General features: G+C 38.7%; 1 protein-coding gene across 1 annotated transcript; it reads right to left on the bottom strand.

Moving 5' to 3' along the window:
- Nucleotides 1–3,213: 3,213 nt before the first annotated feature.
- rce1a (Ras converting CAAX endopeptidase 1a) lies at nucleotides 3,214–15,695 on the bottom strand. The gene is made up of 8 exons (XM_017719983.1): nucleotides 15,357–15,695; nucleotides 13,611–13,713; nucleotides 12,603–12,686; nucleotides 11,926–12,004; nucleotides 10,957–11,124; nucleotides 9,500–9,571; nucleotides 9,335–9,397; nucleotides 3,214–8,289 (listed from the first exon to the last, which is right to left on the bottom strand). Exons 1-8 carry the CDS (start codon nucleotides 15,524–15,526, stop codon nucleotides 8,063–8,065), a joined length of 966 nt encoding a protein of 321 aa, XP_017575472.1. The 5' UTR covers nucleotides 15,527–15,695; the 3' UTR covers nucleotides 3,214–8,062.
- Nucleotides 15,696–17,057: the final 1,362 nt, after the last annotated feature.

The following is a 17,057-nucleotide window of genomic DNA, read 5'->3' as shown; positions in this document are numbered from 1 at the left end:
ACTATTATTGAATAATAAAACAAGTGTTGTTGTAACACCAGTGTTATCACCTATCACATTTTGCACTGGATTGAATTTTTTTTCACTCCTTCCCCACAGTTAACCATTCATTCATTAACTCTTACATATACTCAAATATCAAAATTAGCCATAAAAAGTAACACACATCACTAATTTTGAGTGTAGAGGTCTTTAAGTAACATTAAAATTGAACCTTTCACAAAATTCAGGCTTCAATGTAACTGCTGCTGTTTAGCTACAGGATCTGGTGAGTTTTTTCTATCATGGAAGTTAGTTCATGGGAAAAAAGAATCTTAAAAGAAAAGCAGAAAACATTCCACTACAACTTCAAGGCAGGATAAAATGACAGCAGAAAAGATGAAAGGAGAACAGTGTTGTACCCTTGGAGATTTCATTCATCCCCCACTGTCACTGTAGTCCAACATCACACCCTGGATCAGTATTTATGAGCTGTGAAGTTTTGCCCTAAGCCAACAAATCAATAGGGTTTAGTCTCGGGTTGAGTCTTGTTTCTGCTGGCCTTCTGAAGCCTCTGTAGGACTAAGTCACACGTAATGAAATGTGAAAGCCAACAGCTTAACTCATCATCAATGCAACACATTTACACACTCATTATCTTCATCTAAATAACACTAGGGCTATGACTGACTGCACTTAAGAAGCCACTCTTGTCTACACTTCTATCATCTTCATAATAACATGAGTAATAAGCACTATTGTGCTGTTTTTCATGACGTTAACTGTGAACAAGGGTGCCTTCTTCAAGTAAATGACGAGTAGCGGACAAAGAAAAGAATGCACAACAATGCCTCAGAAGATGCATCAAAGGAGGGATGCAGTCCATCAGTTGTGGTGGAGCTATACAAGAAATGAAAAAGAAGAATTCAACCAAGTTAATGAAGCTGTCTAAAATATGTCTTATAAATAATCAGTATAGATACATAAGACTAAAGGACTATTGCGTTTCAGACGAAATAGAACGACCCAAAAGCCCCATTCCACCAATTGTTTCTCATGCCTGAAGTGCTGTGACAGCGTGGTGTGTTTTTGTAATCAATACTCAGTGCTACAGTGCTTTAGAGTCTACAAGCCTCCTGGATTCACCTCACGCAGATGCACACACATACACGTACACGTACACATGCACATGCACATTTCCACTCGATGAAGCAGTGCTGTTGACAGGAGAAATAAATAAGGGTTTGGACTGAAATAACCTGCACACCAGGGAGACTTGCACATCAATAGCCAGTGGGAAAGGACATTGCTTATTATGAACTGTATGCAGATGGATTGAGCAGGTGAATCTGCATACTGACCTGGAGGGAATTCATTGGTAAATGAATTAGAAAGTTCTTTTTTGACATTCCGTATAACATAGTCACGTAAAACCCAACTAATAAGCTATGTTAATTTATAATCCCCCTTAATTATCACCATGACTTGACCAAGAGGTACCAGAATGTGCAGACTTTGTCATGGAAATGCAACATCTCCATCTAGTGGGCTGATACACTTGACAGCAATAACTGAAGTCCCATTTGCTTCAAAGTGCATGGTTGTTACAATTACTTTAATGATTAATCATTAAATGAGTAATCAGGCCAAATGATAAACATAGCCTTAACTGAACAAAAACAAATCATGCATGGTCTATTAAAAAATGCATTTAAATGACTGTGTCCACTGGTCTCTCTTATTTACCAGAAGAGAGACCACACTGTAAAAAGTGGAAGCGGGAAGAAGTCGATTCGAAGAGGTTTTCGAAGTTTGAACTAACGCAAAATGTTGCTTTTCTTCATCTAAACTAAAAATGTGCTTTGCGTTGGTTCATTCAACGTACTTATCTGAGTCAAATAAAACCAGTTACATGTTAACAGTGTAACAGTAGAGCTTAAAATGTGTGCAGCCATATGCCAAAGTTTGTGTGCTCCTGATTACATAAGTTTTGTTTTTCGAACTGAAGACAAGTCAACGCAACCTCTACAGAGAACACACTTCTGCACATTTTAATGCACAATTAATGTTTATTATCAGATTGGAAAAAGTGCAAAAATGAGGGCACATTGTATATTTTATGCATTATTTTCCCCCATATATTAAGAAAATAAACAGAAGTTGTGCACTAAAATGTGCAGAAAATACCATATTTAGCTCCCTGTAGAGCAGTGTTTCTCAACCTGTGGGCCTTTGTGGTCATAAACAGGTGGGCCGTGGGTGAAAAAGGCTGAGAACTGCTGTTTCCATTCAGAAAAATCAACAACATGTAATTTGAACTTTTGCAAATGACTATCATCAAGCAAATTGCCAACCAATCCCTGCCAATGCATGCCACAGGCAAATATTGTGTTTGATAAATCAATGAACGAATAATGAACTGAGGAACTAATTAAACAACTGAGCTTAATCAAGGAATCGTGACAGCCCTACTTCAACATTGATCTTACTGTAAAAAGCAGTTTTTGCCACATTGCTGGGCCGGAGCAATTCAAACAATGGGTCAGAAAAGTACTGGCAACGATTCCATTGGAGAAGATGAGATATAATCGAATCGGAAGCAGTGTTAAATTTATCAAAACCTGGGCTCCTTTTGCAGAATATATTGATAGCATATCCCTTGTCTGATACACTCTGCTGTGATTTTTCTATACATATGCATGAGTCAACGAGATTCAGGGATGCGTAAACTAGAGTAGGGTATTAGTAATTTAGTATAGTCCCTGGTCCAGAACGATACAGTTCAGAAACAGTGTGCACTTATCACGTACGTAGGTCCCCTCTAGTTTTTTATGCATTTTTTTAATCTTCTTGGTGTATAATTATGTATATGTAACTGTATTATACAGAGGTATAGGTGACACTATGTATATTTATATACATTTGCATTTTATATACACCTTTATGTACATGTATGGCATTGGGGGGGGGCAGGATATAAAGGGATTGTTTCTTCTTACCTTGTCTGTCAAATGAAAATCTATAAATAAAATGCTTTAAAAAAAAAAAAAAAAAAAGCAGAAGTTAATATGAAGCGAGATCTGTGTTGGTGTAAAAAAAAAAAAAAAAAATAAAAATCACCTTTGTGCATAAGTTTTTACTTATAAAACCAATTACGAAGCTTTTTATAGGCTGAACTGATGAAACGATGATGAACTTCTGAGACAAGGCAGATGAATGAAGACTCTGAATAGCTGGTTTACAAAATTCTGTTTATTTGCAAAGAGTTTTTGCAGAGTGATTTGAAAGACCCCAAAACGATTGTCATAAAATATATGTCCTTCTGTGAGGCGCAGCAAACTGCACTGCACGTGGCCTTAGTCAAAAACAGCCTGTTGCATGTACATCATCTATACATGTAAGTCCAAAATAGATTTGATTATAAAATATAAGTCCTCAGTATAAACATTTGAAGTATTGATAATTACAACCAGTCTCATCAAAAAAAACAGTACGTTTGTATAGCTGTATCCCACAATTCAAAACATGCTCACTGGTCTTTTTCTATTTAAAGAAATAGTACATTGCTACTTTTTAATTTGCAAAAATAGATTCTAATGTCTATTGCTCCTCCTGTTCATACATTAGATGTGCACTCAAAGCGTCTTTGCTTGAGCTCACAGCAGATGCAAATGTTTGGTTGGAAACCATTTCTTTAAAAATAACAGAGTAAAGAAAACAAACACATTCAGAGAGCAAAGGAGCAGTGCAGACGAACAGGTTATTCTCATTTGAGGAGGGGAAAAAAGCTGTTTAGGTTAAGCAATCCAACTGACTACAGTTCCAACGAGACACTATTAAATCAAACCTTTTGAGAAACAAACTAACAAAGAAGTTTTGCAGGTTTGAGAGTGCACTGAGAGCCAGCGACAGAGGGTCTGATGCATATTCAGCACACAGAGGATGCTGGAACATACTTCAGTTCCACAGGTAATCAATCAACGGGGTGACAGCCTGCTTCTCCACTAAAGAGCAGCCATATTTCTTACTTTGCTGAAAACTGAAGAGGCAAAATGGACGTCTGCCAGCAGCACAGAGCGAAGCTCTAATTCCTGACTCAGCCATATGGGAGAAGTTTTCCAGCCCTACAAAAAGTTAACAGTTATTGTTTCAGTCCATTGTTTCAGTTATTGTTTTCAGAACTGACCTTAATTTAGTAAAAATGACTCCAGGCAGATGTAACCCCTTAAACACAGAGGACCCATTAGCTGACTAATATTTACCTTCCTAAATGCTGAAATACAAATACTTCCATAGTACTGTCTTAGTAGTTACTAGGAATTGTTCAGTAGCCACAGAATGAGCCTTAAGATTAAGATTATACTACAAAAAAATAACATCATGGCTTGTGAAAGCATCTTAGACTGATGTAAGAATATTCATCCTTTTTAATAGGCATTTATACTTTTTAATGTACATTTTAGGTTATTCTGTTAAGTAAAGAAAATCTGCCAGCAGAGCAAGATTATTTTGTTTATGATTTGTGTAAAAATGTCTAGAAATATGTTGATTAACCTCACAGTATTCTTACAACAGCCTCTTAATGAGCTGTATTAAATATGCTGACTAATTCTAATGCCCTATTCTAGATGTGTTAGTTTAACCAGAAGAGGTGCAGTAAGGTCAACTGTGTGCGAGTTGACCGGTCAATTCAAACTGTAATTTTCCCTAAATTAACCCAAATTGCAACAGCATCATGCAGACATTCATGTCAATGCTGAGCAACAGGCACCAATTCTGAATGCAATTTTATGCTACTAAATGGCAAAGATGGCACCAAAATAAATAAATAAATAAACAAAATGCAACACTGGTTGAGGGAGGAGACTTTTAAATGAGATGTAGTGTGGGCTGACACCCATTGTCATGAATCTGAGGATTAAGGGGTCAAATCAAGCTCCATTTTAGCAGTTAGGTCACAAAGAAGAAAGAAAAAAAAGAAAAAGAAAAAAAAGGAGGTGCTGTTTTCTATTAGGTTTGGCAAATTGTAGAAGGTCATTTACCCCGAAACTATTATTTAATAATAATTTCTAATAAGTAAAAACTACAGACAATGCAGATTCGTACTAAATTAAAATGACATCTCTTCAGTAATTATTTGAATGACAGCACATCCCCAGCTAACACTCCTCCAGTCCAACCAGGGTTTAAGATGCTTTCACGAGACAAGATATAACTGTTAGGGGTGCATGGGAATTGTGGGCTGAAGCTGAAATCCAATATTTTCGTACATAATTGCTGATATGGATACATAAACTTTGTCAATGTGCAGAAATCTACCTGGAATAAGCATCATAGAGAAATATAAAATTTGGTTGTAGAGAACAAATGCAGTGAAATAAATAACAAATGCATTTTAGACCAGTGGCCCAATATCACCTAAACATCCTGCCCTTCCAGAATACAAGATTTTAAATATTTGTTTGAAATACTGGTCTAATCTAAACATCTGTCCATCTGTTAATACTAATATGACTCATGCACTGAACAACTGAATGACCAACTTAGAGTTTAAGGGGTTAAACCACCAGTCAGGCAAGTTAGTTCTGGGACTGCACCAACACAGGCAGAAAAATACTTCAAACGCAACATGCCTTTGTTTGTTAGATAACTCAGGGCTAAATCACAGACAGGCTGTCTCACTGTCTGCTGTTAATAATTATGGGCTTTTGACAGCTATGCTTAAAAAAGAAAAGAAAAACAACTCTACACAACACAGTGCTCTGGCTCCCTCTGGTGACTGAAAATGCATAAGAAGCACACCAGCACAAAGCAGCAGCCTCTGAGCCGAGGCAGTCAGAGTGATAAGTCAGTAAATATGCAGCAGACAAACTGAATCCAGAGCAGCATTGGTAGATAACTTCCTCCACATGTAAACAGGTCTGTCCTTTAAGACTCCTAGATCAAGCTTTAACTCGTCAAGCACAGTTTAGCTAGTTGATCCAATACACTATGGCACATTTACAACAGTCCTGTGATAGCTAACCACAGGCTGGCTTATTTCAGACATGACAAGTGCTGGCAACGACCACTCGTACCTCTGCTTCAGTGGTTCAAGTGTGACAAACTGTCACTCATTGTCCTGGTATTATAACAACTATTTTGCAAATAGGAAGGGCCAAACATTAAACTGGAACAACATGGAAATCCCTGATTTGGTCCCACCTGTTCTTATTGCTAGAAATTCACTTTGATTAAATGATCTTTCACACATGCAACAACAATAACTACACACTTCACAGCGTTTCACTAGCTTAACACATATAGCACCTATTTGAACCAGTCAACTTTGTGAAAACTGAAAACAAACCAATGCAACATCATGAGCTAAGCATGGGTAGATTAAAGAAGGAACGAAGTGGAAGTACTATCCAAAATGTTAACTTTAAAAATGATCCTATTGTGGTTCTTCTTGAAAAGTATAGATTTTACAGTTTACACTCCAGATGAAAGCACACAGCCAAAAATAAAAGCATTGCAAAAAGATACCCATATTATCCGAACAAATGTGCTTCGCCTCCATCTATGCTGACCTACAAGATATACGCAACACGTTACACGAAACAAAATAGCAGATGTAAGTTTCTGCATCAGAGCAATTTCATGCCAGCATTAACTGATAGTGTACGTTTCTGTCCACATTTCAGCAGTGTAGCAGCATGCAGGGTAGTGGTCAGTTTTCTCCAGCACTTTATAACAAAGGGCTCACAAGATTCTACCACCTTCCAAACTAAAACAAGGCTTAATAGTCACACCACGATGAAAAAGATGGATAGTTAGCAATCTGTTTTAGGGGGCATCATATGCAAGTCATATGCAAATGTCAGCACTGATAAATACTTCAGGCACCAAAGTACACATCAGTCATGTGACGCAGTGTGCTGTATGTCATTACACAAGTTAAAGCACTGAATTTTTCTTCTTGGCAAAGCAATGGCCTGAGATCAAATCCTAGTGTAAACCTACTTTTGGTTATTGTAGTAATAACATGCCTTGGTACGTACATGTAAAAGCAATTCCTAAGGTTGTGCATAAAATATTCATTACTGGTCGACAAATTCTATATGTGCATGGTATGTTACAATCCATAAAGCTTGGTATATTCTGTAAATGCCTGACAGAAAAGTTAGCTTTGACCCATAGTACGAGTACCATTAATTTATGCAAGTGCTTTAATTAAATGAGGTCTGCTATATGGACAATCTAGCCATAAGGCGATGCTCTAAGGGTGCTACTCTGCACACAGTTCAGAATTTTAAATTCCAACAACATTATGCTTCAAATATACAAATACCTTAAAAAAATAAAGTTCCTAATGACAAAAATTTTGTTGTATTTTAATAATTTAAAACCAAACCAGCTGTTAATGACCAATGTCCTGTGGATTAATTCTTAGGTACAAAGTGTGTGAGAAAAGCTGAAGGTTTCAGAGAACTTCAGGGCAGATCTGAACCCAGTTCTTCAAGTAAAAGCACCAGACAAAAGCAGCTTATGTGTCAATTTGAGCCAAGAATCCAAAAAGAAAAACAAAATGCAAGAAGTTGTCTATCTCCTGCGGTAAATGCAAAATACAGTGTATAAGTCTTTCTAGTGGAACCATAAAACTCTTTACCCAAATGCGGCCAATTCCAAATATACAAATATCGTCATATAAACATGGTGAACATGCAGCAACGTATAAATACCCGTCTTCATCAAACTCAAAGTCGGACTCATCACAACTTCATTTGACAACGTACTCGGTGCTCGATGTCGGTGGCAATTCTGATGGTGTCTGCTGCACTGCGCTGAGCTGTGGCTGAGCTGTGGCTGCTGCAACTTGAAGACATCGAGTACATGGACTTCATCCACCGAATCCACAGAAACACAGAGTTCTCATACCTGTTCCCCACAGGGCCCCTGTTCTCCCTGTTAAGCCCACTACAGAGCAGACAGCCTGGAGGCATCGGTGGCCTCTCAGGAGGAAAAGAGCATGGATTCTGAAGAAGAGCAGAATGAAGGAAAGGGTGTACGCCAGGGCAGAGAGTGGAGAGGATGTGGGGGATCAGGAGCAGAGAGAGCCCAGTGTGGTGGTCAGGGTGCAGACAGGTGTGGGCCAGCCATAGAAGAGAGGGTCAGTCATGGGGAAGAGAAGGATGAGGAACAGAAGCACTCCCAGCACGTAGAAGGACAGAACGGTGAGACGGTGTGGATGCTCCAAAGCCGTACTCACAGCCGGGAAACCCATGTAATTACAGAAAGAATGACACAGCACAGGGCCAACTAGGTGACCTGCAGAAGACAGAACAGAAGATCCCGTCATAACTGTGAACGAAATTTGAAAGTAGAAAATTGGCAATGAAGAAAATTATGGCTAATGTCATGCTGTTGTGCAGCTTACTAAAAACACTAGAGTTGGGAAGCAGTAGTAATGATGTAGTGATCTGTTGATTTGCACCGATTGTTTGCAAACTTGTGTTGAAACAATGCAACCACATTATATGGGACAATTAAAAGTATATACACATTATCTTATCACAATTTTGTGCTGCAATATCACAAGGTCACAATGCACTGTTACATCTTTAAATAATTATTATCTTTATCTTGCTAAAAAAAAAGTGCTTTGTAGGGAAAAAATACTGAAAACGTAAACTACGGCTCATATGGAAAAGTTAAAATATCAGCATAATTACAAAATGTAGATTTTTATCCAGACAATTACAAAACTATGATTATTATACCACAAAGAGACTAGCACAAACATACAGTACAGACGTCACTGGAGAGCAGTAGTATGCAATATAGCAGAAATATAACACATAAATGATCGTATAAATGACCCCCAGTAAGGCTGCCCCAAAGGCCTAACGCATTGGAACAGACAAAAAAAAAAAAAAAAAAAAAAAAAAAAAAGTGGTGTCACACTTGAAAATTAATATAAAAATAATAACAGTTAAAAAAACTGCACTAAAATAAATTCAGTTAAACAGGAATAATTAAGCTTTGTTTTTGTAATGAAACATGTAGTTGTTCAGTGTTCTTCAAATACTAATGATATCCACTATAAGCTTCTATAAGTCTATTATAATGCAGTGTGCTGGAATTTATCATGATACTCATGAATATCGTCATATTTTCCATCCATACTGGAGAGGGAAACAATGTTTTGGCTCTGTACTCCATAAATGATGATGAAAATAATGACCATGAGCGTACTTACATCTACCGCTATAGAATATAGCCAAAAAATTGTGCACCAATTCAATTACAGCCTGCACTATACCTAATCAGAAAAACTGTTAGTAGTAGAGTTGTGTGTAAAAAACAAACGTACCTGTTCTGAGGAATATAAAGGCAGTATACGCTCCAAATACTGCAGTGTAGGAGAACTGAAATACTGCAAGAAAAACAGCCATAATGCATTATGGGGCAAAATTGGAACTTTATGAACTAGAAGCTTATCTGGAGGTTACAGTTCTTTAACTGAAGCATAACGTACCTGCAGAGAGAAAAATCCCTGAGATGGTGCCCTGCCTGAAACGCAGCAGCTCAATCACGTGGTGAAAATGTGCTGGAATCAAAGACATGCACAGAAGGAAATATAAACCAAATTAACTATAAACTATAAACCAGAACATCAAGAGATCATATCAATTCATAGTAAGGCTGCCTGAATAACTTGAAGACGCTCATTCGTTATGTTGGCATCTGATTCCTTATTTAGTATTCAGAAGCTTCGTCAGAATTCTAGACCTAAAGGCTTTTATATCACATTTTAAAAACATTTTAACATAAAACCAGATGAAACTGGCAATTACTTACAAACGTACATGATATCTGATTATTTATTTTACAAACATAAATTAAATAAATTCACATCATCGTCCAGGTAACGATAGCTAAAGGCTGAACACAGCCACAATCCCCCTATGATTTCTCAAGTCACCCCTTTTCTTTGAAAGGCTGAAGCAAGATTAGTTAGTGAGAGATAACATGGCAAACAATATTTAAACAAATACAAACGGCCAAATACATAGTAACTTCTTAGGGTCTAGTTTTGACTGCTGAATGACAATCAGGTGAAGAAGCAGAGTTATGATTTAGGTTTGCCTATCAAAGTTATTTTACTTGCAATGGGACTAAACTTGGACCACTACGTTAGCAATGGACCATGAACTTCACTGTGTATTCAACAACGTTAAACCAGCTAAACTGACTATAAAACCAAAGATTTTACATCCATATATCACAGCCACAATCTTGGTAAGCAAAAATCCAGTCAGACACTGGTTATCTGACAATGTTACAGTGGGAGTGGGCGATATGACACTATTTAAATTTTGTCACAACACTCTTTTCTGAGCATATCGTGGATATCTTTAGAATTTAAAGAACACCAATTGCATGTTTCATTACAAGATAATTAGTCCTGTTTATTTGCATTTAGTGCAGCGCAGTTTGTCAAAACACTAAATATAAATAATTGGTTTTGTAAGATGTACAAAAAAACAACTGAAGATTTGTTGTATTTTAGTGGTATTTATAGTATGTGACAAAATCCTATTTTGTCTGTTCCAACCTCCGAAAATGCTGCACATGTGTGTCGTGAAAAAGTATCATATTTTTGCCATATCACCCACCCCTACATTACATCATCTGTCTCTTGGCATCTTTGGTACATCCATCGTAAAAAGAGAGGTACAAAAGTATAAAACCATTTGTTATTGAAATCTGGAATTCTGCGATTATAAAAAAAAAAAAATCACTCTAAAATGAACAAATGTGAATTTTAGGTTTTTAAGGTTGATTTTAAGGTTGATTTTAAGGATGAGTATTTAAAGCCTGTAAACTGCAGTTTGGGCCAGCCTTAATGCACAGCCAAACCACACCAAACCTGCCATCTTAAAGCTCTAATCTTCACAGAGATGTAGTCTGAAAATAATAGTTCACACTCACCCACACCAAAAAAGAGTGGGCATGTGAAGATGGCTGTGGAGGGTCCAGCACAGGGCACCAGCATGGGCAACATGCAAGCTCGGAACACCAGCTCTTCAGTTAGCGGGGCCACCACCTGATTCCTCAACCAGCGCATATCACTCGCACACAGCGCCCAGAACCGTGGATCTGTGGGCAAGAAGGAAGATAACCATTAAGCTCCACTAGTTCTGCCATGCAACAGAACTTCAAAGTAATGAACTTCAAAGTAACGCTGTGGTGGGTGGACTTGATATGCAGGATTTTAAAATCAGCAGACTCTTAGCAGCTTATTGTTGGATAATGGTGATATGTGATGTAAAATGTGACAAAATAAAAATAGGCAATATAACAATATTTATTTTTTATCATAATATATTTTTTCTCTTGACAAATGGTACGCTTTTCTACGCATACTGTGAATATAGTCAGCACTCAAAGAATGCTGACCGACTCCATGTTTCATTGCAGAGAAAGCATCATTAGACTTGTGTAACTGGATTAAGCGCAGTGCAGTATGTGAAACATTGACTACAATTCACTGTATTGATAGTTTTCGGTGGCTGTTTACCTTAACTGCACCTTGCATCTGTGTGTCAGAACACATCATGTACTGTGAAAATGTCTTGAAGTATTGTGATACATTTTTGCCATCACTGATGTTAAAAAAAAAAAAAAAAAAAAAAAAAAAACACACACAACAACTTCCTATGATGGCAACACGGCCACATATGTGATCTACAACTACATAAGAAAGATGTTCACACGAAATTTGGAATAAAAACCTGCATTGTTGTCCTCATCGCAGTACTAAATAAATCAAGACAGTCTCTTTCCAGCAAAATATCTCATGCCAGTCCAACCCTGTGAAAGGTGTCTAAGAGCAAAGCTGATAAAACTTGAAGACATGCACAAACACTTTGTAAGTAATGAACGATTCAAGTTCCTCACCGACAGCCACTTTGATTCCATCTATGAAGCCCCAGGGACAGTCCATAGCTAGCTGGATAAGAGGGCCCAGAAATAGTACCTGAGACAGCAAAGCGAACTCATCACATGACTGGAACACTGCCAGTTTCACAGAGGTTCAACAAATTCATTCGTGTTTGAATTCAAGAGTTTTATTGTCATATGCACAGTAGAAACACTCTACAGTCACACTTTACAATGAAATAAAATCTATTTTGTTATTATACATATAAAATATTACTACTATTAAGGCACTAGTGCAATGTATTGCTGCATGCCATCATACGTGGTACGACCACTATGTCAGAAATGCAGCATAACATTGTTCACAGACATCCGTGATTGAGAAGTAGAAAGTGAATGTAGAGATGGAAAAACCTTCAGATCTGTTAGGAATTAAATGCCTTAGATAAAATGACACACAATAAATAAATAAATAAATAAATAAATAAAACACATTGCTAGGAAGACTGGAAATCAGTGGCTTGTACAATTAAAAAAAGGACATCAAGCAGCACATGCTTTTGAAAACCTGCCAAGCTTACACTGAAACTTACAAGCTACTTTACAATATTTTAGCATTACATTGTTTTGGGGAACTCCTCAGAGAAAGTGCTCATGCTCCCAATGAAATATTCTGAAAGATAAAGGTTTCCTACCATGGTGAGTAGAAGAGGCAAGATGATGGCAGGAACGAGTCCCTCGAATCGGATTCCCATTAGAGCTAGTAAAGAGGGACCTGTCTGTAGTAGAAAACAGAGTCAGATTAGGAACCCAAAAAGGCTATTAAGGGTGCACTTGGATCTACAGTACGATTCCCTTCAATTAGACAAATCAGGAGAGGATACACTGCTGAATTTCAGTTGGCCTGATATGTCATGTTTGGCATAAAATCAAAAGACGTAAACAAAAGTCAAGCAAGCAAAAAATGACTGACTGTACAGATTTTATAATAAGCATAAGTGAGATAATATTCTCTGACCTTTCTGAGCCATACTGCACTCTGGCCCAACTGAGCTTATAGATTTCATTTATGTCTTAGTCTAAAGTGATAAGCTACAAGCCTTAAGTGAATTAGTGCTATTATAAAAGGGCTGAAACTTGGTGCATTAACGCATAACATCTGTTTTGTGTGGCCACTTGTCTGAGTACTTTACAATGACTCTGAATGTGCCTCTGCCATGTTTAAAAAACAAAACTATGTTGTACAATTACCAATTCACATGCCACGTTTCACCATTACTAATGCACAGGACAATTTCTCTGCTGCAGATACCAGAGAAGGTATGCAGAGACAATATGACTTTTCATATGTGTGGCTATAGTCTGTTTTACATTAGTACTTCAGACAAACCACACCTGAAGCACAAGACTTAAGGGCAGTCTGACATGTCTGTCAACATCTGCCTTTTTGAAGATCAACATATGTAAGAAACACCACAATGAGTGAACCTGTAGAAGCTTTAGTGTAACATACATTGTGTTACACAACATACACAATGCGCCAGACTTTATTACTCATCAGGCTAAGACTGAAGAAGGGAGCAGGCACTTTGTGAAAGTTTGGAAGCGCTACAGGTGCAGCAGCTCTGCAGTAGACTGCAGGTTGAGAAGTCTTTGTTCAACAGGAACTACGAGTCATAAAAAGTATATCAGTGAGATCTCACCTGAATGCCTGTGACTTCTTTCCATGCCCACACAAAGACTGGTGATAGAGCTGACACAACCAGCACACTAGTGAAGCGCCTCTTTATCACTGAAGGATGATCCCTTGGCACAAACATACACAAAGATGCACAATTTAGTCAACATGAATCATACCTCAAAACAAAACATTTGCTAAGACTTAGCAAAACCTGTTGTGCACAATCTGTAGTTGTAGCCTATATCAAGGGGGTCTATGGCCCTTGGGTAGATTTTAATTAGCCCGCAGCTTCTTTCTTGGAGTGGATTACTGGTGGCCCCCCCAACCCCAAAGAGTCTTTTTTGGTCTGATTAGACCTGCACATTTATTTACCTACTGACATTTAGTTATGACTACAGCCAAAGAGTTGAGCAATTTCGAGTGAGACCTGACCACAGCATTTCAAACTGAAGCTGTTAAACTGTCAACAAAAGAATCATGAGAACTGTTAGTCAGACCAGTGAACTGTAGGCTACATCACTGCTATGCCAACACTGAGGAGAAAGTCATCAGCAACATTAGGAAGAGGCAACTCGGCTCTATTTCTTGAACCTCGCAGCTTTACACATTTCCATTGTCAAACCATGTAAAAGTCACACCTTGTATTCAAGATGATACTTTCACAACCGTGTCACCTGGAATTCAAGGCTGCTACACAGCAATTCAGTCCTAGGCTATTGACCTGTGACATGCTGTCACAGCCAAAGGCAAAAGGCCACAGTAAACACATTCTATGTAGTAACTAGTGGAATGACCATCTTCTGCTTTCCCGACTTATGAAAAGCTTTCAACTGCTGGTTTACCAAAACCAGGGCGCTCATTCTGTGAATGGTTAGTATGCTATTTAATCTTACATAAATCCAAAATGATTAGTGAACCGACGTGCGTCTTCTGCGTTTTTAAAACTTTGCGTCTTCATTTTCGTCGTTATTCACTGACACACTCTTCAGAGCGTGTGAAATTTCATGACTAATGGACTGATAGAAATGATGGACTAAAATCTTGTTTCTTTACCTTCCGTTTGAAAGTTAAGGATGGTTTTCCTTCTTCTGCAAAGTTACCTTTATGGAGATGCACGGTCTTGTTCTGACGATGTTTTGATACTAATAAGTGTTTAATTTATGATGCTTCTCACACGTTGTCTCGGGCATCAGGCAGTGTGTATGTGAGCAATTCAAGCAATGGCTCTCTGTGAATAAGCTTTTAGAGTAGTGGTCACCAACCCTGGTCCTGGTCGTTCTTGTTGTGGACGGCAGTTTGAATGACACGGTCACACCTGCTCCAGTGAATTAACCTCAAACCCTGGACTGGCTGGATCAGACGCATTTGTGTTGGGTAAGGGGAGGACATGTTAGATGCAGGGTGGAACTAAACTCCAGGAGGAGGGTTGGTGACCACTGGTTTAGAGGCTTTAGTGGCACTAAAAAGCACTACACCTCTGGCTCTAATCACCACCACGGTGAAGAGATTCTCAAGACTAAAGCATTTCACATCAAACCACTCTGAGCGACTTTGTTTACATCTGATCTATTCACTTCTAAAGAGTTTAGAAAAACCGGTGAAATCGCTCTTTGACGCGCAGTCTAACCCGTCCGAGGACAGAAGAGGGACCAGACAGTCCTCGCGGTTTCTCGAGTTCACTGGGGCAGCCGTTAAACACCGTTTCAGAGCAGCGGTCGGTTCCGGGCGGGTTATGACCGATGGACCGGGATGATCAGAGAAACGATACCTCGGCAAGTCACTTTTCCAGATGTACAAACTTCCAACGTATGAACAGGCGAGCAGGAGGCAGGAAAGCACCGACCCCCAGCACAGCCCCTCAGGAGGAGCCAGCCCACCGCTGTCGCTGCGCGTCTGATCAGAACTCAAAGCTGGCATCAGATCATCGTCCTCTGTCATGGCGAGGGCGACAGGGCAGAACCTTCCCCCAGACGAGCGAATGCGCGCACACAGAGAGAGAGAGAGACAGACAGAGAGAGAGAGAGAGAGACCCCTTTAGGACGGTGGGCGGTCAGAGGTCCGAGTGCGAGACTTACAGCCGCTACAGCGCTCAGCTCACCAGCTCAGAGCACTGCGGCGCCATGGAGTGACATCATTAGCGTGCGCCCGCTTTAAAGGGAGCTGATACGCTGGTAAAAGTGCTCAATTAGATTCATCAGATATTAGTAGTTATTAAAGTTATTAATGACTATTATCGTGTGCACAACATGGAGCTAAAAGGTGCTGTACAGGAACTGTGGAAATAAACCTAAAATTAAAAGCTTTGTAGAAAAAAATAAATGAAATATAATGTAGGCTAATTAAATTCAACTAAAATGCCCAGACTCAGTCGCTATTATATTATTATTATTATTATTAGTAGTAGTAGTAGTAGTAGTAGTAGTAGTAGTAGTAGTAGTATTAGTAGTAGTATTATTATTAGTAGTATTATTATTATTATTATTAGTAGTAGTAGTAGTAGTAGTAGTAGTATTAGTAGTAGTAGTATTGCTGTTGTTGAAAATAAAAGAAAGTGTTCAATTAGAGACAGTTGAGTAAAAATTAAAGGTGAAAAAAAAATTTAATAAGTATGAAAGTATAAAATTAACAGAATTCATGAAAAGATTTCCATTTTTACAGACATATATCTATATACATACATGTATTTACACACAGTTATACACACACACACACACACACACAGAGAGTTCCAGAAGTGCATTTGTGAGGTCAGACACTGATGTTGGATGAGAAGACCTGGCTCTCAATATCCACTCTAATTCATCCCAAAGGTGTTGTATTGTGTTGAGGTCAGGACTCAGTGCAGGCTAGTCAAGTTCTTCCACACCAAACTCACTCTTTATGGACTTTGCTTTGTGCACTGGTGCGCAGTCATGTTGGAACAGGAGGGTCCATCCCCAAAACATCCCCAAGTTGGGAGAACTAACGGGCCAAACCCAGTTCCTGATAAACAACCCCACACCTTAGCAGCTGCTCAGTCATGGAAACCCATTCCATGAAGCTCTCTGTGCTGTTATTCAGATAATCTGAAGGCCACATTAAGTCTGCAGGTCTGTGGCGATTGACTCTGCAGAAAGTTGGCAACCTCTGCACACTATGCACCTCAGCATCTGCATGGTCTACCACTATGTGGCTGAGTTACGGTCATTCCCAATCACTTCCATCTTGTCATAAGAATATTCTAATAGTAGCTAAAAAGAGCCAAATTAAACAAATAAAGCAAAAGACCTTTGCCTTCAGTATCTGGTGTGACCCCTTGTGTAGCAATAACTGCAACTAAACATTTTCGATTAGTCTAAACAACTATTGATTAGCCATGAACATCTGCGTGGTGGAATTTTAGCCCATCTCTCCAGACAAAATAGCACCAGCTCTGCTGTACGTTAGTGGGTTTCCTCCCATAAACAGCTTGCTTCAGGTCCTTCTACAG

The sequence above is a fragment of the Pygocentrus nattereri genome, chromosome 2 (assembly GCF_015220715.1).
Source record: "Pygocentrus nattereri isolate fPygNat1 chromosome 2, fPygNat1.pri, whole genome shotgun sequence".
NCBI lineage: Eukaryota > Metazoa > Chordata > Actinopteri > Characiformes > Serrasalmidae > Pygocentrus > Pygocentrus nattereri.
Note: the sequence above shows the minus strand (reverse complement) of the source record. Positions and strands in the feature narration are given on the sequence as shown.

Bases quoted from the DNA above. Each gene is read 5' to 3' on its own strand.
- rce1a (XM_017719983.1), bottom strand. From the start codon at position 15,526: ATGACAGAGGACGATGATCTGATGCCAGCTTTGAGTTCTGATCAGACG. The intron at 12,687-13,610 runs GTGAGATCTCAC...TTTCTACTACAG, and splicing joins AAGAAGTCACAGGCATTCAG to ACAGGTCCCTCTTTACTAGC. The intron at 9,398-9,499 runs GTACGTTATGCT...TTTTTCTTGCAG, and splicing joins AGGGATTTTTCTCTCTGCAG to TATTTCAGTTCTCCTACACT.